Source organism: Excalfactoria chinensis, chromosome 3 (genome assembly GCF_039878825.1).
Source record: "Excalfactoria chinensis isolate bCotChi1 chromosome 3, bCotChi1.hap2, whole genome shotgun sequence".
NCBI classification, from domain to species: Eukaryota; Metazoa; Chordata; class Aves; order Galliformes; family Phasianidae; genus Excalfactoria; species Excalfactoria chinensis.
The window spans coordinates 18,815,643-18,839,431 of record NC_092827.1 but is presented as its reverse complement, the minus strand read 5'-3'; the positions used below and the strand labels follow the sequence as shown (position 1 = coordinate 18,839,431).

Genomic DNA, 23,789 nt, shown 5'->3' with positions numbered 1-23,789 from the left:
CAACAAAGAGGAAAAACAAAATGCATTGTGCCATCATTGATCTCAGCAAAGATACAAAAGAAAATCATTCAAATTATCTCTGGAAGCAAATATTGATTTATTCTCATCCCACATTATTCTCATACTACAAAATACCACGCATCATTACTAAATGAACTGGAAATAACCAGCAGAACTGCAGGGCTGCATCTCCTGGTAGAAGTCTGTTAAATAAATGCATAAAAACCCTCAAATATTAATGACCATAATTCGATAAAATCTGAAAATCTGCTAAATTAGAACTTCTGAGAATTCTTTAAAAAGAAAAGAAAAATATTAACGGCAGGTTTAAGAGTTGCTCTGTTTTGTTTTCTTTTTACTTACCTCCTAAGACGACCATTAAATGTTAAATTTTTTATTGCAGTATGCCACAAAAATCATTTGAGAGAAGATTTGTTTTAAAAAGTTAGATAGACAAAGAAAGATTATTTGTGAAATCTTTTCACATCTAGACCTATTGTTTCAAATTACTTCTAGTCAATGATGGTAAAAGGCAATTAGCAGTCAAATACTATCTGACAGCTGCCGTGAAATGAGATAATGGTCCCAGGCTGGTGCTTAACAGGCAGTGCCTGCTAGGGATAACTGGTGGGCTGGTATGTTGGCTGACTGTGCTACAGAGCCAGATCAGGTCTGAACCAGTGGAAAGCTGATTCCAGTTAGCGATACATCCCTAACCATTGTTAGAAAGACTGGGAAAGCCTAAATCAGCACAGGATCCCAATATACATCTCTGTATTTTTATTTTTATTTTTATTTTTACTTTTTTGAAAATACGAAAGGGTATTTATTAATCCACCACTTTAATTTAAAACTTTCACTTCCTTCACTACAATTAAAAACAGTAAAATTAATGCAATATTAAACAACTGTTACGTATTCTCTACAAATTTTGCCAAACAATAAGAAATTTGCATGCAAATAAGAAATTTGGCTTTCTGAATTATTTATAGGCAGCGTTTGCCAGATGTTTGTTATTAACACTGTTTACAAATGTACTTTTATGAAAGATTACAGATTTTTGTAGGCACTTGAATTACCGTTTTTCATCTTCCACTTGTATTCCAACAGAGTGGTATTCCCTCAGGCCTCTGCTCTCAGTATCTGAATCAGTTGCTGTTTCCACCTAATTCAAGAGAAAAGATACATCTGCAGAATGAACATCAAAAAGGCAACAATACCTGCACTTATTCAAAATAAATTAAGCTCCCCCTCTTACTGCTGTGAAATATAATAAATAAATGAGGTAAAAATTGATGGGACAAGGGGAAATGATTTCAAACTAAAGGAGGGAACATAAGATTGGATATAAGGAAAAGGTTCTTAATAATAAAGGTGGTGAGGCAGAGAAGACTGCCCAGAGAGGTGGTGGATGCCCCATCTCTGGAGACACCCAAGGTCAGGCTGGATGGGGCTGTGAGCACCTGACCTGGCTGTCGGTGTCTCTTTTCATTGCAGGGGGTTGTACTGGATGGCTTTAAAAGGTCACTTTTGATTCTGTGATTCTATGAAATAAGTGTTCAGCCTGGTACCATTGCTTTGGTGTCGTGTTTTATAAATCTCTGCACAATTACTTCTGTTTTGCCGAGCAATTCTTTATTTCAAACCTAAGTAGATGCAATTATTCAGTTCAGTGGAAGCAGGGAGTAGGTTTAGCCTGGCAAAGCTGTTCTTAGAATGAAGAATTCACAGGACAGTACCTTTTTATATTAGAGTAAAACAGTCTCTCATTATAGTTAATGATTTACAAAATAAAATAAAATCTCAAGTATCCCCATAAACCTGCAAGTGATAAAAAGAAATGCTGCAATGAAATTTTATCGACAGCTGCGTTGACAAATACAAAGCCATTTAAATGACATGAAGGATACAGCAGAATGCCCTATGTAACCTCTTTTAATGACACACTTCCAAAAATCCTACATCGAGCAAGTAAATTATGCATTTTCATACTATTCCCATCTGAAATACACTCTCCAAAATACATTCACAGTGCAGTTTTCTTCATAAGTGAGACCACATTGCTACTGTAAGTTTCAGTGGGATTTTATATAAGAGTCTCCACCACACCACCCCCAGGTCTCTGACACACACACAGTGCGTGCCACACTATGCAGATTGTATTCTTGGAAGAGAGGAGAGCTAGGAAGCAGCAAGTGTAGAATGAATTCTTTTTTGAATTAAATGTTCACTGTTAAATTAAAAAGAAATTATCAGCAAGCAGTTTTTCTACACACACAATCCACAGGTGCAGTCAAAGAGTATATCTGATGATGAAAATGAGGAGCCCGCCGGCCCAGCTGCCTCTCAGCTGCATGGTCCCCATCTCAGCAGCATTTTGGAAGGATGCAGAGAAAATGTGGATGGTGGGTGAGATGTGAATGTGCTTACGGACTCTATATCTGGAAGAAGCCAGCTGCTGGTAATGTCTCATTCAATTTTGAAGCAGCAGTTCCATGTATATTTATGCTGAAGGCAATTCCAGCCAGTAATCAGTGTATATGGGTATTTACCTGGGTATGGGTATTGGTAATTTTTATGAAACACAGAAACTCTTTAGCAAGGCTAGAACTATTCAGTGTAGTGCCACACATAGGCTTGCAGAAAGCTCTGGTTACCAGTGGAGTAGCTGTTAGGGGAAAAAAACATCTCCCAGCAGTTCCATCTATTCAGCATGAATTCACACTGTCCCACCCACCACAGGAACTTCATGGAAGATAGCTACATTCACTTGGACAGGCAGCACACTGAGACAACTATTTTTTTTTTTAAGATATCAGAGATTTGGTAGCAGTCTCCAAGATTTGGTGTTGTTTGCATTATAAGAAAGATCCTTCCCATCATCAGCAGTGAAAAAGAACCTCTACTATAGAGGTAGGTGATTTAGGAAAAAAACCAAGAAACATGATGTCAAACAGGCAAGTTAGTTTACTAGTCAAGGTGGGTTTGGCCACCATGTGGGTGAGAAGTTTGAGCTGTGCTTGGAGGGTTACCAGCTCCTGAAAGAACATTGCTACAGGCAGAACAGACATACAGTCCATTTTCTTTGATCAACGGATAGCTATCAGAAAATACATCCTTATTTAAAGTGTAAAAAGCCCCAAGAGAGTCTCATATTCAAGAAGAAGGCTAAGAACTCACCTAGCTCTTTCAGGGTTTTGAGTTAAGCTGGGTATAAATTATCTTCTTCATAGAGAATGCTAATCAGAAAATGAGGTGGAACTGAATGAGGAAAAGAATGAGGAACACCCAGGCATCCCCTCATCCCTCAAAGAGAAAAGTCAGACAAAAGAATCTGTAATTTCTATTATTAAACACAGAAAGAACCTGGCAGTTTGGAAGGTGAAACTAGACGTCAGACATGAACAGTTAGGCAAAGACTGGAGAAGAGACTGGGTCTTTTTGCACAGCCTCAAATGGCAATACTTCCAACAAGGTCTAATATATACTTCCAACAAGGCAGTCTTCAGGAGAGTCATAGCAGAATTGATCACGATTGGCAAATCTCATAGCATGTAAGGGAGGAAAGTTATTTTCATAATGAAAGCTCTCCTTTCGCTTTCCCAGATATTATTGCTAAATGTAACATCATACAGTATGGAATATCCCTATGGTTGGTTTAAGTCAGCTGCCCTGGCAAAGTCCCCTCCCCATCTCGCCCATCCCCAGCCTTCTGGCTTTCAAGATGCTGTGCCAGCACTGCCCAGAAATAAGCAAAACCAAAATGCCATATCAATGCTCTCCTAACTACAAGTGCACTGCATGGAAGTATATGGGCTACTATAGGGAAAGGTACTTCTGTCTGAGCCAGATCCAATACCGTCACTGCACCTGGACTGCTTTGAGCCGCACCTATGACTATGTTGGATTCCATAAACAAGAAAAGATCCATATGGAGAAGATCAATTTGGTCACTTGATATTGTTGGAATGAAGCAGGAAAACCGGCAATACACACTTTTCCTCTGTTTTGCATATCAAAAGCGTATCTGCTTTTGCCAGCTATGTTGTTTGGTTTAATAACAGACAGAGCGTCTTCCTTTGAGCTCTGCTTCTGCGGTGTGGAGGCTAATTTCACTTTCATATTTTGGATGGGGTACTGTCTTTCTATTGATGTAACATGTCCAAGAGCAGTTCTTTTCATTTGCATGTTTTCAAGTGCTTTCTTTCACTTAGAAGTATATCCTGAATAATCTGCTAAAAATGTAATTGACACTTAGAATTAGAAACACAAAGGAAGTAATCTACCCTAAAAATTAATTCAAAACAAAATTATCAGGAAAATGATGTCCCGGGTATCAAAATAGAAAGGACATTATTAGGTACTTCTAAATATAAACTTGTTCCAAATTATCCTTACCTACAGCTTGCCAAAAGTGACACTGACTAAACGACCTCACGATTGCTTTCATATTTTAATGCTTTCATGTCCTTACTGCACTTTGTAACAGCAAGAGAATGCCAAATATTACCTTTTTGTGCAATCTAGGACTGCAAATATTGTAACAACCAGGCTAGATTCAAGTGAGCAGAGGAGGAAAAGTCTTGTGTTTGGTTTTATTGTATGGATCCAGAAACATAAAAATGTTGAACTAGATCTGTTATTATCTGCAATTCATTATAATCTTAGTACTCACATTGACTCTAAAAGCCTTAATATTTGAAAACGGAGCTACAATCTCAGCAAAATGTGACAAATGGTTTGTCTATCTGGTCATGAGGGAATCTCACAAAGAAAGGGAAAGAAAAGAAATTACCAGAAAATGACCAAAAGCAGAAGAATGAGAGTAGCTCTAATCTATCAGGTTATTCTTCCTCTCCTTGCAAACAAGGAATTATTATCTCCTCAAAAATATGGCTCTTTATTATCTGAAAAATGTTTTATGGGCTAATACTATGACATTTACAGTAGGTATATTGGTGCATTTAGGGTAACTTTGGTATTAATTATCTTTCCCAAAGGTAACAAAACTCTCCACTGTTTTTGCTGCCAACACAGGGAATAGACAATGACATGAAACCTCTGTGATCAGTCACTACTGACTAATCCAACTCAAAATGTGAAAGTTAAGTATTGGATACTGGCACTGACTTTGTAACAAATGATCCACAAGCAAACTATAGTTACACAAAATTACTCAAATAAACGCAAATTAGTGTTGCAAATAACTTGTTTGTTACCATCAATCTTGGTTTGTTTATAGGTACTCATTCTATGAAAGGATGTCTGCACTGACTAAAGTATTCCTGCAAGCATTTGGTAAACTTTCCTAGCTTAATCTTAAGAGCAATTCTTACTTTTTTGTTAAAGTATTATTCTGCTCTTAAACATAAGGACTTCAAAATAACATTGTGGTGTCCTAAAAATTACAGCCTAAGCTTCAATACATACTGTCTGTGAGGGAAGTTCAAAGTTAATGTATTCAATACTTAAGAAAAGAGATTTTAACCTGGGATTTTTTGCTACTCTCTCATAAGCATCAGTTATAAGAGTCCTTCAGGCCACATTATCTCTCCCCATGCAATTTGGGTTGCATTGGGAAAACAATGGGTTTTCACTGCTGTAGTCTACACGTTCTATAATTAGAATTTAATAAACAATCTCTCTGATGATGCACAGGAATAACAATAATAATTCTTCTCAGTCTTGTATAGGCTTCTCAGTGATAATGAGTGAAAAGAGGAAGAAAATATTACATTTGATAATAGATCAAGTAAACCCAGTTGTGAATGTAGAAAACCACTTCGGTAGAAAGATCTCATTTGTATGTAGTGACTTCAAAGCCAGAAAAATGCTTAAAATAAACTGCAGTACAAACAACTACTGCTTCCATTAACAGAGGGAATACTTTCATCAGAAAAAAAAAAAGTACATACTTTTAAAAATATATTTTCAGAAATACACCAAAACATACCTATGTTTACACACTTGTGTGATTTTTTGTCTTACTACAAATACCCATTCTGCTAGTCCAGCATTTCCCAGAAGAACACCTGGGCAAGTCAAATACCTTGCCCAAAATACGTAAGCACTAACTACACAATAATATTGAACTGAAAACTTCCACAGCTCTTTTAAGAAAGCACTTCATGGTAAAAACGCATGCCAGAGTTTAGAAATGGGATTCATGTCAAGCCAAGATGAGGTAGTAACAACAGAGTAATGCACACAACAGTGATTACTCATAACTTTCTTAGGACTTTCTTGGCGCATTCCATACTTTCTGGCAAATTGTTCTGAACCAACAAATGTTCTGGAAGGAGGCAATCTGATCCTTCCCCAATTAGAATGTCTCATTGTGTTAAGTGGCAGTTAAAAAAACGAGCTACAGTAATTGTGAAAAGAGTAAACATAAAGATGCCTTTAAAATAACTGTAGCTGTTTTTTAACTGCAACTTGAACTGCTAAGCTTTTGATTTATAAGAACTTGTTATTAAAGAAAACTGAGGGAAGAAAACCCAAAACTCAACTGTAGACACTTTGAAGAGTGATTTCTAATAAATGAAGATAACGGAGTCCATTCTCTACAATTAGAGCTCATCTCCACAAATATCATCACGAACTTGTCTCCACACTTACAAGATTTATTCCCATATTGTCTACTTGCATGGTTTCTGATTATATTTGGAGAAGTCCTGACATCTTTTAAATAGAGAAGAAACAAAGGTAGGCATATTTTGAAATATTTGAAATGGAAATTAATTTCCTGGTGTTTTCTCATTTATTTCACTTCGGTGGCTCTGAAAGCAATGCCTTCTGTTTATTTCCACTGAAACTACAAGAGATACCAAGAAATGAATAACACTATTTGATAGAGCAAATTCTCAGCTACAAAACACTATTCTTCAACATTGTCACCACCACTGGCTATGCATTTTATGCTTTATCTTCATAACTGAACAAGAGCTTGTATGTCATTCTCATTAAAATCTGCATGTCCATCTGAACTGAATCTCACACTTTTGTTTTGTATGTACTTTCTTATGCACTCTCTCTTTAGATGCCATTTTGCCAGACTGCTCCTCTGTTGCCATCTGTCACATGGCAACAAAATGCAATGGAATACTGGTGGGAAGGTTCATCCCCTACTTCCACAACACAGCATCCACCTCTAATGCCATGGGCCAACATAATAAAACTGCTGACATTACTTTTGCAGCAGCCCTTGTACAACCTTAATGCTTTTAATTTGAAATGGTCTATAACCAGAGCATTTTTTGAATATGAATCGTTAGCTAAAGAGCAAAGAATAATCCTACAAGTATGTATTAATAATAACCTCGCTCTTCACTTACTGGTTACTCTGGGCAATCTCTACCCTGCGTTTTAATTCAAATACGTCTTCAAAGTCAAATAAGTCTTCATCTTTCATGACAGAAGACAGATATGAAGATTACAGTTACTAGCATTACTGGAGTTTAATTCTTTACTGTTCACACACATATTCTTCAGAATGTCGACTATAATTTTAATCCCAGCACCAGTAATTTGCAATTTGCTTGATTTTGAGAATCAGCAGTTTTTTCTCTGACATATCTGAGAATATTCCTCTTTGTTTAAACATGATAGTTAAGAAAACAATACAAAAATCCAAACAAACAGCTTTTTTTTTTTTTTTTTTTTTTTTGGAACAGCTTTTTTTCTGTGCAAAATTCTCATCTGGGATAGGGCTAACATTCCATGAGATGGGTTACCATGGCTCTGTTGTCCTTTGTCCTTGTAAATTGGATGTGACTGTCAACTTAAAGTAAGTCCAATGCTTTCCTAGTGAGTTGGGCTCCCTGTGCATGTACATACCAGTCCTATGGCACCCGTGTAATACACTGGGACTTTATAAAAGGACTTCTGTTAGTGACATGCACGCTACACAGACCGCATATCCCAAGGACACAGCAGCCCTAGGCTGGGTCTGCAGCAATGTCATGTGTAGCGCTGGTCATTCTTTGTGCCTTGCTTTTGCTGTGTGAAGTTCTGTTGGCAAGCATTCTAACATTAATGCGTTAAAGGAATAAAACATCAAAAAAAAAAAAAAAAAATTCACAAATTAACCATCCTGATAGCAAAATAATTAATGCAAATAAATGCAAATCAAATGCATTACCCTGGCATGGCATGCTAATGAGAAAACAAGTCATTTAGTCAATCAAGGAAATATGCAAATAAAAGACATCCTTTTCTGAGGTTCTTTGATGCAGAAATCTAGAAGAAACAGCTTGGCTGTATTTTGGGGACATAAATTACTATTTATGTAGTTTGTGATTCAGGTACGTTACCTTGTGTTTTATTTTGTTAACACTAAGCAACAATAATATGACAAGACATATTTTCTGCTTAGAAATGCTGCAGAAAGGTATTTTTCACACTAATGTGAAGTTTGAAACTTACTGCCCCCTGAAAAAACCAACCAACCAACCAACCAACCAAAAAAACAACAAAAACCAAGCAACCCTAAATTAAAACACTCTACCGGGATGCTCTGTAAAGACTAACTTCACAGTTTTAACCTTATCTCATGCAGCAGCCAAGCAATCTGTACTTCTCACAAGATAACAACTCATCCTTCTAAGACGCTTGACTGTTTTGGTGTGCACATCTGAGGGACAGCATTATGGGCCAGGTCCCAGATGACCATCCATACAGAAGATCCGCTGCCTCCATGTAGATAATTGCACAGATATTTTTCCAGACAACATGCACTTATTAAACACACCAAAAAACAAGGAGAGCTGGAGCCAGGTGAAAATTATTGGACACTGCCTGCAGTAAGAAACAGGACAAAGGGATTTGATCAAAGTTTTAGAATTAATTGTTGAAATACCAGGACTGACTGAAGCAAGGCACAGTATTGTTAAGTATCGCTGCTGCACACAGCTGCTGTAAAGAAGAGATAAGAAGAACAGTAGATACAGCTCCCTTCTGAAGAGTAAGCTTCAGGTCAGGGGGTAAAAGTTACTAAAAAGGACTTGCTGCTCTTTTCATCTTTTTGCCATTATCTTCTAAGCCCCTTCTCCAAACAATTTAGTATACACTAATTACTTTGTAAAACCTTTAAAAAGTAGTCATCTGCATATTTTACCATTGCTTTTAAATTGAATTCTGCATGAAAGCCAACACTTTTATGCTGAGAAACGGGCAAGCAGCTTGCTGACAAAGCCTAGGTATTCCTGCCTGTCTAATATGTTCTGGGGCAGTGAAATTAAACTGCATTGTGATATTAAAGTTCAGTCAGTAGCTGTGGACTGCTTAAGCCAAATATTTTTCTCTGATTTCATCTTGAAATTAATGGAAATGGAACCCCTACTTTTTAAGAAAATAATAATTATTTCTTATACACTTACTTCTTTGTAGAGAAACAGTCGCTCACTGGGCTTAATTACATGGACTATCACCCTCTCCAGATGTAGGCAATGTCTGTAACTATGCCATAACACATGGCATTTCTGCTGCAGTTCATCTCACTAAAGTAGAAAATCTTAAGGCAAAAGTGAACCCAATGATTTAAAAGGGGATGTTCACATACTTAAAATTAAGAGCAGAGTAGAAGCCCAAATTTCCATCCACTCCTGTGTCTCAAGTGATTTTTTTTGCCAAGTTCAACTTTCTGGTTTTTACTGCTACTTAATAATTCCTAGATGCTTTAATAAATTACCACTACAATCTACCCAGTGTTCTCTGTTTAACAGAAGGAAGACCACGCAACATCTGTACTGGAAACCATTTCATTCACTGGACACAGCACTGCATGGCTGACCTTTCCGTAGCCTGACAGATATTTTTGCAAGGTGTGGTTATGTGATGGACAAATGGAGGAATACTCAGGGGCTGTCCTTACTGACGTGATTTCTTCACAGGGCACCCAGGCCTATGCTGTGACTACATCAACAAGTTTCCTGTTTTTACTTGGTACCTTCTCCCCAGAAGAGCACCTGTTACTAAAAGGAGGGTGGTGGTGTTCTTTTTAGGTAGAATTAGGATCCAGCGGCATCACACATTTTCCAAGGTCAAGAGTGAAAGATAATGGAAAAAATACAGTGAAGCATTTTAAAGCGGGCATAATTCTATAAAAAGGACTGAATTCATAGAGGGAAGGAGATGAACATACTGTTCACCTGTAGCTCTGCAGTATAATTTTCATATCAAGTGCTAATGACAGGTAACCTCCCTAGAGATTTATTCATTCATTTTCTTCCAGGTACAGCATATCAGCTGAAGACTTCCCTGCACAGCCACTTCGCCATGATGTGAATTACAATTAATGCTGAGCAGCCAGGGGTTGTTTGTTAGATTATTAGAGCCGGTGAAGCTGAATGACTCATTCTATGCTACTTAGAGGAAGAAAGCAAGTAATTCATCACTGAACAGATATTAATGATAGGCTACCTGGATCCCTATGGAGGAACGCCGGCTCTTAAGGAACTCCTCTGCTTTAGTCACCAGGATGGCCTTGTCGCTGGTTCGGATGGAGGCACTCTCCGACACGTGGCGCTGGGCAGCTGCAGTCTCCAAGGCTAAGTTCATGGCCTTGTTGCTGTCCAAGCTGTCTGTGGAGTTGTACATCCCTCGCCCATCCTGGGGCCACGGGGACATCCGCTGGGCCCGGCTGTCGTGGTATGCATCCTGGGTGGACTCTGTGCTGCTCTGTGCTGTCACTGAGATCAGTGGCTTGGATGTGGTACGTGGGGGTACCGGTGGTGGGGTTTTTTTGTAACTTGTGTAAGTTACAGCTATGGATAGAACAAAAGGAGAAAAAAAAGGGGGAAGAGGGAAAAGGGGAATTCATTATTAACCAGATGGAAAATTCACAGCATTTTCCCCATAACACTAAGGTTATGCTATTGAAGACAGTGCAACACAGTGCTCCTTGTGAACCTCACTGTTAGTCAGACACGTATCCATAGCAACATTTCATTTCAACCAGGTGGCAATGAGACTCCCATTACAGCGAAGATGAAAGAGAGTTAGTGAGGATGTGTGTATGTGTCTGAGCCTCAAGGTTGGGTTGGGAAGGGATGTGTGGTGCTGCCGAGGTGGCTCCCCCATCGGACAAAACTGATGAAAGAAATAAAGGGAGAGGTTTTTTCCTACTTTCAATCTGAACTGTGTCCCTGTTATTGATATGATGCATTGAGAAAGTAATGTCAAGATAGTGGAACAGAACAGAAGCTTCTACCTCATGCCATACTTAATCATCTATAAGTACTTCCAGTAGGACTAGCTAGTTGGACAAAAAGCCTGTGTTTTAAAAATATTCATGATTTGAAGAAAATTTAGGCATGCAAACATTTTCATAATATCTACTAGATACTTCTACAACAACAAAGAAATATAAATGATACCCAGGGCAGTGCCATTCTATTTGTTATCCTGCAGCAAGCCTTAAATCCTTAGAATGTACACTGAAGAAAGATAGATTTAAATGCAGAGAATATGGAAATGCAGATATAAAAATTGGCCTGAAACGTGGAGAGAACTGGATGCAGATGAGCAGAACTAAGAATTTTAGCATAATAAGCACAAGAGGTCTGATACTGTTTTGGTGTAGATCCTGTCTGGAAGTAGAAGGGCCCCTAAGGTATCCAACGGAGCTATACAAAATTCAGCCTACATTGCCTTCTTTCAAAATCTTTGAAATTTCATAGATAGATGTTTAGTGATTAATATCACAGTTATTTTATCATAGATTCATAGAATGGTTTGGGTTGGACAGGTCCTTTAAGACCATCTAGTTCCAACCCCCCTGATATAGGCTGGGACACCTCCCACTAGAACAGGCTGCTTGAAGCCCTATGGTGTCTTATTGCCTAAGCCCACTGTACTGTTTTTGTACTACCGTAAGCATTTCTGGTACGAAAGCATTTTTATCCCAAAGCACATACAGTCATAAAATTCATAAAATTAATGCCTGATACAAAATTGCATTGTGATATGCTTCCCCCCCAACACACACACACATTTCTGTGCAGAAAAATCAAGCCTAATTCACATCCTATATAATTACAGGAACATAAAGAAAATTATTACCTTTCCTTATATAAAACAAAAAAACAAAAATCAAAAACAAACAAACAAACAAAAAAAACCCTGAAGTAGCACACACAGAGATCAAGATAAAGAATGATTTAACAAAAAGGTTTGCCTTTTTCAGGTGTCATTAAAAGCATTGGACATTGCAAGGGTTACTTGGTTAACCTTGGAATCGGGGTTAGTTGAGTCCAACAGGGATCCTAAAAATGTTCCTGCTATACAGACATGAGCTGATGAGCAGTGAAGTCAGGAGCAGCACCTTTCCAGTTGTGCTAGAACAGGAGGCTACACTGCAGTTCTCTAGGGGGAAGAGGAAGCTTTAGGAATTTGCTAGTATCTGGGATTGCTGAGCCTGGATCACAAGACAAGCACATGGAAAACTGAGCCTAGAGAAAGCCATTCTGAAATTTTGATTCTCGATAATAATGAATAGTGATCGTAAATAAAAGAGAGTGAGGCAGAACTAAGAAGTGAAAACCTTCATTTGAAGCACGGATTGAATTACTACTGATGCAGCTCAATTCTGGTAGAGATTTAAAGAGTCTTGCTCTGAGCTAAATTGCTCTACCAGTGAGACAAAGCTCTTCAGTTTCAGGGATGGTGTGTGTTTTTGAAGTGCAGTTTTATTGTCCTATCGCAAATCTTATCTCCTGTCAGTTTTGTAACCAGCAGTTAAGAAGTAAGAAAAAACCAATATTTTTCAGCCACTTCAGGGAATACGGAAAGCTCATGAAAGAAGGGAGAGTCTGTAAAGCTGAGAAATTAAAACAGTGTCTTATGAGCATAAGCAATGCCTCTAAGTAATGCTTTCACTAAGCGAGTTGCCATAATGCTGTTCCCTCACTTCCCCCTGCAAATGTAGATGCAACTATTCAGAATGTTGTGAACTGTTAGGAATAGAGAAAATGGGATGAAATGGGTTCAGGGAAATCCAGATATGGAATCTAATTTTATCTATAGCATAAGACAAATTGTCGGTGTTATAACCAGTTTACTGTTTTTTACCAACTGTCTTCATCCAAAAGAATAGCAGAATAATGAAACATATGGTGAATGTGATACTGAAACATCACAAGGAAATGCATCCCGGCTGCATATCACTCTTCTGTCTAATTAGCATCAACGTGAAAAATGTTCAAATTGCACAGCAACCCTTCATAGCTACTTAATTTCTATTTACATTTTTTAAAAAAGAAAGATTTTCCTTGTGGCAAAGTCAAAAGAGTCACATGCTCAGCTTCTGTCTCTTTTCTTTCTTTTTTGTTTCTACTCCTGTCCCCCCTCGCCCCCCCTCTAAGAATCGAGTCTTTAATTTTGGAAGCTTCCCATTCTTTCAGTGGAGCGATACATCTCAGTTCCACCAAGTCTCACAGCCACCCTGGCATTCTGGTAAGGATTTGATCATGAACGTTAAGGATGAATTAGGAAAAAAAAAAAAAAAACAACAAAAAAACACCAGCAAAAAAGTGTCACACGTGTAAACCCAGATATTCAACACAGAGAAGAAAACTGTGGAAGTCTGAAGGTCTTTGAAGAAACTGCGTACATATTAGCTGTTAAATATGGCAGAGAGAAATCTGATTAATTTCTAATTTTAATTTCTTCATTGGGATCAAATATTGAGGAGGGAATAAAAAAATCCATCTCAGCACAGTTAACGAGTTCATACCTGGAACAACAGTTTCAGAGTCACAGAAATCTGGGACTAATTGGAGACTAACAAAAACAGGCAATGGGATGGAGGCATGAATTTGCAAGGCAAATCTTAACACCAAATTCTATCTGTTTCAATCACTCAAGAGATCCCAGAGAAGTAAATGAGATAATGTGACCAAGACTGGTCTTAGATAAACTGGGGGTGTATGTTACTGGCTTAAGGGATAACTAATACATTTGGAGAGTGCTACAGGAGTAACTAGCCTGCTACTCGACCAGGTTACTGGTCATGTTTGTTCTTATGTCTCTAATAAATAATTGTTGTCTAATGGTTGGAAACATGAAATTTTATGTCACTTTCAATTTTATTATTACTATTATTGTTAATTTACAATTAATTACTATGCCAGTGAGTGTTCCTGTTATCCTGTAGTGTCTTTTTGGATCTGCTTCTAGCAGTCATAAGCACCACATACTATACATGAAAAAAAAATTATTTTTCCTAATAGGAAATGAAATTCCTTTTTGTTCCTCATTCTTTTCTTATGCTGAGGGAGAGGAGTTCCTGTCAGCTTTGCATGATTTGCTACTATGCAAATTTTACTGGCCTTAGTGCTTATTTGTTGGAAGTAAGCGCATGAAGCTTGCTTGATGCTTTGGTCCGCCAGCCTACAAACACCACAGCATCCATCACAGCACCGAGAGTAGTACCTAAGTCTTCCTGGGAAACTGAGACAGAAAACCAAAGTGGAATAATGCAGATGGGGATGAAGTTAAGGATGCTTGTTGTCAGACACAGAGGGACAAACTGGGAGTCAGGGCCAGCACAACAGCTTGGGGGGAAATACATCATGAAGATGTGGAAACAGGAGGGCAGAACCACCTCTGTATGACTCCAGACTTATTTCAGTTGTGGACAACAGCATAAGCAAGGTTTTATATTTTGACATATATCAGTCCTGGAAAACACAAATCTTGGATAATCTGTTGTTTCTGTGTCTCACAGAATGTGACCTGAGATTGCTGATTTTATTACTTTTCATCACAATTTTCTGAGTAGGCTTTGTGGGCCTTGCTGAAATTTCACCAATCCTGCTGCTGGGGGAATGAGGCTCAAGCTAAGGAAAGCAGCACCATTCTGCCACACTGTTGATCAATTTGAAAATCTGCAGCTGCTCTGAAATGCAAAGATAAAAAGAGTAGGCAGCACAAAACACATCTTTTGAACATTTAAACTAAACACAAGGGGAGTTGTGAGAAAGAAATTGAATTTTCCTTCCTGTTGTATCCAAAGGCTGTCTTAATATAGAGAGCAGATTTTATTTTATTTTTTATTTTATTTTTTATTTTTTTGCCTTGTTTAATAAAGCAGGAAAAATTATTTTTGGAGATCGGAGGATACAGTCTGTCTCCATCTGTTAGCTAATAATTGTCAACAAAAATGACAAAAATGGCCAAAAATATTCTTCTAACTGTAAGGATATTTCAGATTTCCATTTGAGCCAAAGCAGTAACTGTTCAGGCACTTGCTTGACCTCACTATAAACACGTGCAATCAGCTCCACTGGATATTCCTTTGTGTACACTGCTAGACAAGCGGAGAGAAAACAAAATGCTTCTGTGCTGTTGCATAGCGGGCCAGAAAAAATGAAGATGAAAACCAATTTCCTGATCATCCTTATCTAATTTGAAGTTTTCACTTAGCTGATACACCTGGAAGTGGAACATCCTTCTGAATCTGCACTGCATTTGACTAAACCTGTGTTAGGTTGCTGTTGCTACAGCCATAGAAATAAGCCAGTTTCTCAGTCCATGTTTTAGTGCAAACACAGCTTGTATTAGAAATAAAATGAATAAAATCATTCAGTTCAAATATAACTTCAGGTTATCCGTAGCGATTCTGAGACAAAAGGCAGAAGGAGAGACTTGACATGTCTGATGAAATATCAGTGGCTGTAGGTGACATTCAGAACACCTTTTGAAAGGCAGTCTTTTAATAAATCACCACTGTCGGTCCATTTACCAAATACAATCACCTGAGGGGTTTTCACAAATCAATATAACCACTAAGCACTTAGTCAAAATAACATTATTTAGGCTGAGATCACAAAGTTAACTGGATGATGAATTTACATGAAAGCGCCATCAATTAAAGGGAACAGTTGTCCCTTAAGACACAGGGCAGGAGTAAACTGGATTTTCTGTTTTGTAAGGAGGTTTATTCAGAAGGAGGATAATTGCTCTGCAGGGAGCACGGAGCTGCCTTGGAGGCAGAGCTCCCCAGGGCACACTGCTGCAGGCAGCCTGGGTCTCTTTGAGGGGAACACCACGGGGGATCCCAAGCTGATTCTAGGTCTCCTTCTTCGCACTGAGAAGGTGAATGCAAGCCCTGAAATCATTTCAGAAGAGAGAAAAAAAAAAAAAAGAAAAGAGTCCTTCTTGTAATGAAAGCCTGCAACTAAATGTGACCATGTACGAAAAGATTACTCAGCTGTCAGATAGCCTTTTGACTACTCTGAACACTGGTTCTAGCAAAAGCTTTTTACAGCCCCAGCTATCATGGCTTTTCTTGAGCTGCTCTGAAGTCTGTTCATTATGTGCCCTCATGGCCAACAAGACCTCTGATACACTTCTAAAATATAAAGATACTTGTGGTTGTGTAACAGTTACTTCTCCAAGAATGATGGATGTTTCAAGACCACTCCGAAATAAAAAAGGACTCTTGAGTGAAGGTGTCTCCTTATCCACAGGGACAACAAATTTATTTCCCTCTAAGAGAATGAACTCTTTGATGCTTTTACTACTGAACTATGCAGGCCAAGATTAAGAAAACGAGTCCAAACTGAAAAGAGAGGTTGTTGTGTTACACCTTTATGTGTGACTATGGTTAACTCCCATTATACACTGGTCTCCAATGAGAAACATAATTAAAAGAATGTGGTGACAAGCAGTTCAGTATAATTTTTACAAAGCAAATCTGGCTTTTCCTAAAATAAAATTCTGAAGTGCTAGAAAGAGTTTTCCTCCTTGGTTAGTTGTACCTTTAAAGTTCACTCAAAATGAGATGATGTAGAAATGCTTAGTTTTGTCATGTGTGGCTTCTGGCTCCTTAATTTTAAGTGTCCAGCTGGAATAAAGGGCAAAGGCTAAAGTAAATTAGTCTGTTTGGATTCAGTCAGCTATTTTAAATTCGTTGGTCACTTAAAAGACATATATCTTCGATTTGGACCTGCTTTGTTTTTTCAGTACCAGAGCAAGATGTGCTCAGGCTCTACACATAAAGAAATGTTTTGCTCCATTACCTGACACAATGCAGTGATATCTGAACATAAATGCCAGTCCTCCAAAACAGTAATCAAACAACCACTTAAAACTTAAATGAAACAATGGCTGCATGTGAGCATAGGGCCATTAAGGAAGACACATCCCATTCTTGTACAATCCTCCAGCTCCTCTCTTTGCTGCTCCCTGGGAAGACACACACTTCTGCTTGTTTCTTTGCTGGTGAATGATCGTGGCACTTTTGAGGGCTTTTCATGCTCAAGTGTCTCTCCATTTGCAAGGTTACCAGAGTAGTTTTTTAAACTGTAAGGAGATTCAAGCTTTGTGAAAATAGTCATTAAAACTTACCAATGTCTCACTGTGATTGAAATTCAAGAGAGAACTTTGTTTTAAAATAAACTGATAATTTCAGTCTAGTCTGTGGTTAATGCCTCTCAAACAAAATCAGATGGATAATTTAGTTGTTACTGTATCTTCCCACTTCACCTCTTTTCCCGTTCTGCCCTCCACAGTAAATCCTAGTCAATATAGGAGCCAAGTATCTCCACTTCAAAACACAGAGAGAATATCTGTATACCTGGATACCTGTAAAGAATTCTGTTTCTTGATTTTCAGATTAAACAGTGAGAAACAGCTGAAGTATCTACAGTGTTATTTTGATGAGATATTTTCTTGGACAGTCTGCTTCCACCCAGGTGAATTTTATCATCACATTTTATATGATAGGCTGAATTTAATTTAAGATACATAACCCAAAGCAATGTCTAGGTGCTAACGACTTAACTTCTTATCTCTGATGGGTCATTTTATAGGTATTATGTTTAGGTAAATCTGGATATTTTTCAGACACTAAATTCAGATGTTAAGAGATCATGGTCTCTTACTACCATGTCTCAGTATGATGGTTTCATGTTGCCACAGTCCATGGGAGCAAAGCACTGCATTTATCCTGTGTCAATTATTTCAGCAGGATTTTATAGTAGCAATTGCTTTTATCATATACCTTCAAGACACAGTCAGTATTTGAAAACTACTGAGTGGAATCCATCTCAGCTCACATTATCCATTTAAAAGACAGAGCAAGTTGTCTGATCTCTGTTCTGGGGACAATTCTACTTGCATCCCTGATGTTTTACTATTATTTTTAACCTGGAAATGAATCATCCTATGCCCACTTTCTTTCTTATTTATTTATTTTTCCTTTATTTTTTTCCCCATCCGTCATAAAGGAATCAAGGAACCAGCTCAGATCAGGACTCTAATTCTGAAATGCCTAACTGGGTGAGACAAACTCCAGCCAACTGTTCTGTACCCATCAAAGTGCTGGCAGAACTCTGCTACTCACTGGGACATAATATCTCTTCTCTTGTGGTACCTGCATTCTTTGGAAAGGTGGGAACTTCATCTCAACTGCTCCCCTATGAGCTGCTGAAGCAAGATTGTGTGGAATTTGCCTATACCAAGGGTCTTGGTCAAGTCTGACTTCCTTGCTCCTTGCTGCTGCACAGCATCTAGTAGTAGTTTGGCCAAAGGTCCCTTTGAAGCTCCAAGAAAATATTAAAAACAAACCCTCTGTATTTCCATAGTTTTAAAATTGATTGCAGTTTTAGAACTGAGCTAGACCATGATGCCTGACACAAAACCCCAATCAGAGTTTATGAGGGTAAGGCAAAATTTCTGGATGAGAAATCTTTATAAATCTCTATGTACATTAGGTTAGGCTCAGTAATCATAGTAGACCCTTTTAAGCTTAACTTCTGTATATCTATTTGATTTTGCACAGGAAAGCAACAATTAAGTGGAAATGTGACCACTAAATTTGGAAAAAAGCTGGAGTCTGAAAACAATCTCCAATCTCCCAGTTAGAACTTGGCAGAGAACAATATAAAAGGAATTACTGTAATCAAGCCATTCAGTGCATAAGTCATTATCTCCATATTGAGGAAACTTAAGTCTGTAGGAAGCCCATGTTACATAAACGATAAAATCTGTTTTGACAGTGTAATTAATGTTAGTTTCAAAACAGAAACGCAAATCAAACAAGACATCAAGGTCAGAAACTGTAAGACTTTGCCAGCATTAAAAAAGATGTGGGCAACACAAACCTCATGGATTGCTGATGGACTAGTTAAAAAGGGTTCTATTTTAGATCAGCTAATTAGTGAGGAATTATAGCCTAACCAGCATCCTGTAGATGGCAAAGCAAAGTGCTGACAGCTGTTTTGCTCTTCTAAACAGTTCTTACATGCCTCTGGAATACTGAAGTTGCACTAAAAAGCATAATCTCAGATTTTCAGTTGCAGGAAGGAAAAATGCACTTGAACTATAATCTATTTACTTTACAGAATGCATGTAAGGCTTTTCAGAAATACCGGCTGCACGTCACTTCATGAAAACAGTGAGAAGCAAAGAGAGAAAAGAGCTCCAAAAATGAAAAGCTGCTGTTACTGGGTTACCGTTTTCACATTGAAGGCAATAAACATTATGTAATTTTTTTTTAAAGTAGAGCAGAATCAAACCAATATTTCTGCCATTCTATACTTTAAATAAGTCTCTTTACTTGACCTCCCTTGGACCCTTATCACTCAAGTAAAATAATTTCCAGCAACCTCTTGAAACGCACTCAGAGATGTATTAGGCAGGCTTATCATTGGTTTTGCTTGTATATTCTTTGTATATTCCTATTCCCATTCTTACAGTAGCTCTGTGCTTGTGATTTTCATTAGCTTTCAGTAAGGAATTCCAAACTGAGTAATATGAGAAAAACCATTTGCTCAGTTAACCTTAAGGAAGTGTTGCACTGTAGAATAATTATAACTGTGTGTTATGATAATGGTTCCGTGTTAAAGAATTTAAATGATTACATCATATTTTAATTAAGGATAAATGAATGACTTTAAATGATTATTTTAATCCACAGAGATCTGCAAGTCTGGACACAGTCCCACAGCTCACTTTTGAGACTGGCAGCAATACAGGCAACTGTCAAATCAAGAGATAATTTTACCCGATTTACAGATGGTGTTGGTACCAGTATGGAAAAAAATACTCATAAAGCTACTTGCAGGCTCCTGGTTCTGTATTTAGGTGCAGTAAATGATGTTGTTGAATTTTGAGCTCTCAACTCTGCAAAGTCAGAGCGTAGATCTCCATAAGTCAGTTATTCCTGTTTTCAGTGGGATCAGGATTTGATCTTTAGTTTTACCCAATGCAGCAATGTAAATATGTCTTAATTTTACTTCAGGTGTCTGAAAGTTAGCTAGCCATACTATGCCATCATTGCAGACTATTTTTATAGGCGACAGGGAGAAATAGGAACATCCAGAGGACAACTTATCTCATAAGAGATACCAATCTTCAAGGGGATAAATCACATTTCATTGACTATAATAGGACATTAATGTGACTGCCTTTGACAGCTACATTTTAGATATATGTATTAGGTGGGATGAATTTTTATAACTGAAATTTTATGTTTTTCTATTGAGGGAAAGAGACTAAGAGTGGAAATATATGAGTTTTTCTGGACACAGAACAATCCCAAAAGGTTCATTTGTATTTAATATAAGAAAAAAGAAATGCATATAAAAAGTGATGACTCATTGACATGACCTTGATATTGCATTCATAGACTTAAAAAGCCAAGTGATAGGTTACTCACTTCAAACTCAATCTCTTCCCCAGACCTTCTTGGTTCTCGTTGCCTTTAAGAATCTGCAGTGAGCTTCTCAGAGTACTCTGGAGTTTGTCTAACCTCTACCTTCCAGTGCATGTATTTTAATGGGCTACATAGTGACACTAAACTTTGACTCTTCCACATGCTTCGTTTACAGTGTACAGAAGTACAGAGCTTTTTGGTAAGTATCACTGTGGTATTAGGTAAGTGTAAGACACCTCTGTGTAGGTAGGGGTACTTTGACTGTATTCCTTCTCAGTCAAATTCACCTAAACATAGGCATCTGATACTTTTTTTAGATGTCCTAGGCCTTACTGCCTAGCAAGCAGCTGCTCGTCCAGGAGGAAGCAATTCTCTCGTAGGTCCTATATGGGTATCTCAAATGGTACCACTCATTTATCTTTGAAATATAACTGAATTTATTGTCATGAGGACTCAGACAACAAATTTGCATTAAAGCATCTATATTTAAATTACTTGATCTCAAGCCAAATTCTCCATCATTCAGCTAAATTGTCTGGTCAAAGGCAAGTTCCTGCGTTTATGCAAAAGGAACATCAGCAGTTTTAGCAACTTTATTTTCAGTGATCCTTAAGTAATGTTATCAAATATCAAGTTTACAAATCACTCTTCCAGGGTAGATCCAAGCCTGAACAAAGTTCTGTGCACAGAAATGGAGAACTCTATATGAGCTATTGTCAAACTCCATTTCAGGGAGATGAAAATAGAGGATGGGAGTTTCTGAAGGGCTAACAGAGGCACACAAGCATCTGGAGAGGTTTTTCATAGGAACAAAATAGAGATTCTGTTGGAAGTAAAACCAGTGAGTACCATAGAATTTTCCTCTTCTAACTCTGTGTCACTCCTCTCAAATATAGATAAAACATTATTCAAATAGCAAATAACTTGCTTGGCTTCTATCATCATGACTGTCTTTTACTAAGAAGAATCTGTGTGGCACCTGCTTGTTAGGATTCTATTTTCCTGGAAAATGCAATTTTGCAAGTTAGGTATTAATATCCGTCAGGAGAAGAACATTCGTAAACAGTGAGAATTAGTCAGAACACCCTCACCATGAGACAGAAGAGTAGTGAAAGTAACCAAACTTGCTTCCCTAAAAGGTCTGAAATTGCATTTTTGGAAATAGCTTTACTAGTGAGTGGACATTCTGGAAGCGAGACCCTGTGGGAACAAGACCTGCTCTGCCATAAAGAGATTCTTCTTTCACTTTCAACGCAGCTTTTAAAGGTCCTTGTATCTTCACTAGGACCAACAGGAGAGGAATTCTTTGGTGGCTGCACAGTGCTGAAAGACTGTATGTACTGTGAGGAAACTAGAACACAGCTCGCATCCCTGCTGTACTGAAAACATAACAAAACTGAGCGCCATTTTGTCAGCAAGCAGTCTGGTCAAATTCCAGACAGTTATGCTTAATTAAATTAACTAATGGACCGAAACCTCTGATGGATAAAATATTACATGCAGCTAGTAAAAATTCAGATGTCAGAACTGAAAATGACCTCTGTATAGCCAGCACAGAAAACAGTGTGTATTTCCAGTGCACATCAAAATTATGGCTCCTGACATACAGGCCTCTAATAAATCCCAGGACTGAACATATGTCAAGCTTCTGAGAAGACTCCTTAGAGGTGTCTTTTTTCATTCACTGAGGCATGCAGGAAAATTGCTGCCAGGAGGAGGGTCCTGCCTTCCATTTTAATGCAAGTCAAAGGAAGCACTATGAATATTTCAGCTGATGAAGGCTCACCCATCCTGCAGGCTCCCCCCAGCAGCACAAGCACGCAGGACCAAACCTCCTGCCAGCATCAAGCTAAATAGATGGGTCGAGATTTACCTCTGCCACTGTTAGCTTCTATCACGTCAGAAAGGCTTCAAAAACCTGCGTGGTGAATCACCTTCCTTGCATTATATATTTTTGTTTCTTTTCCACTCCTCTGTGTTGTTGGTTTTTTTTTCTCATCTTGTAATCTCATTCAGAAAACCAGGCTAAAAAAACTCTTTTAAAACTCATCCCATAGAACAGCTTTGAAGCCAAATTCTGCCAAGAAAGGGGACATGGGTTTCCTTTTTAATAAAAGAAGAACCAGCTGTCTGGCAAATCTAATAGGTTATGGAGGAATTATGTCAAGCACGGAAGAGCAGGAGCAAGGGAAAGGCTGTCATTACACATTTTTTAAACTAACCATAAATGCAAGACCGGGACCTTATTTTTTACCTTTGCCTCTGCAAATCATCTGTACTGAGGAGAACAAGGGTTATAAAAAGCTGCTGGCTACTTCTCCATCTGTTTTCATGCCCCACCAGCCTGAAGAGGCCAGGCAGCCCTGACTAGCACAGCCTTTCTCCAGTCTCAGGAAATCCCACAGCTATGAAGAGTTGCAGTGGCCTCTTGGCCATCTACTGTTGAACTTTTCAAACTGAAGACCTTGTATCACCTTCATCTTAGTGACTCCCTAGGCCACGTTCACGATGTAGTGCTGCTATTAAACAGCAGTGCCAGCACAGCATCAGAACTCCAATATATTTAAAAGAATTAAAGACTAATGATTCTCCTAGATACACCCAGAGCAATGAAAATGATGTGTGCATATGCAAGTGTACAACTGGGCTCATTCTTTGTTAGTATAAGATTTATTCTCACAGTATAGGCACACAAGTTGGCACAGCTTCAAAGCATTAACTCAGGATCCTCAAGTGCTCCCACAGATACATGGTATATTTCCTGCAGAGAATTTGAGTGCCAGATAATTCCATCGGGCCCCAGCAGTAATTAAACAAAGTCAACAGGCAAATTATAATTGAGAAAACAGCCTTCTATATCTTTTTTGGAATTACAGTTTTGTGTATATGTAAGATATACCTTTTGTGGACAACAATGCAAGCTATCACTTAGCAAAGGATGCCTTTGCAATCCCTAACTCTCAGCATTTATTTCTATTCTTAACATAGAGAAAACAGAAATTGTGGATGATAACTTGTGCACGTTTTTCCCCAATTGGCTAGTTTTTCCTAGACAGTGCATTAGGTTAGATCTTCTTAAGCAGTCACTTGATTTAAGTATCTAATTCTTGAGAAAATTAAAAAAAAAAAA

At 38.1% G+C, this 23,789-nt stretch overlaps 1 protein-coding gene across 27 annotated transcripts in view; it reads right to left on the bottom strand.

The window, feature by feature from the left end:
• DLGAP2 (DLG associated protein 2) overlaps positions 1–23,789 on the bottom strand; it is a 448,809-nt gene that overhangs the window by 19,844 nt on the left and 405,176 nt on the right. For all 27 annotated transcript variants that reach the window (XM_072333743.1, XM_072333749.1, XM_072333745.1 and 24 more), the window contains 2 exons: positions 10,420–10,763; positions 1,080–1,165 (listed from right to left, as the gene is read on the bottom strand). In XM_072333743.1, coding sequence (XP_072189844.1) covers positions 1,080–1,165; positions 10,420–10,763 — 430 coding nt within the window. The remainder of the gene's footprint in view (positions 1–1,079; positions 1,166–10,419; positions 10,764–23,789) is intronic.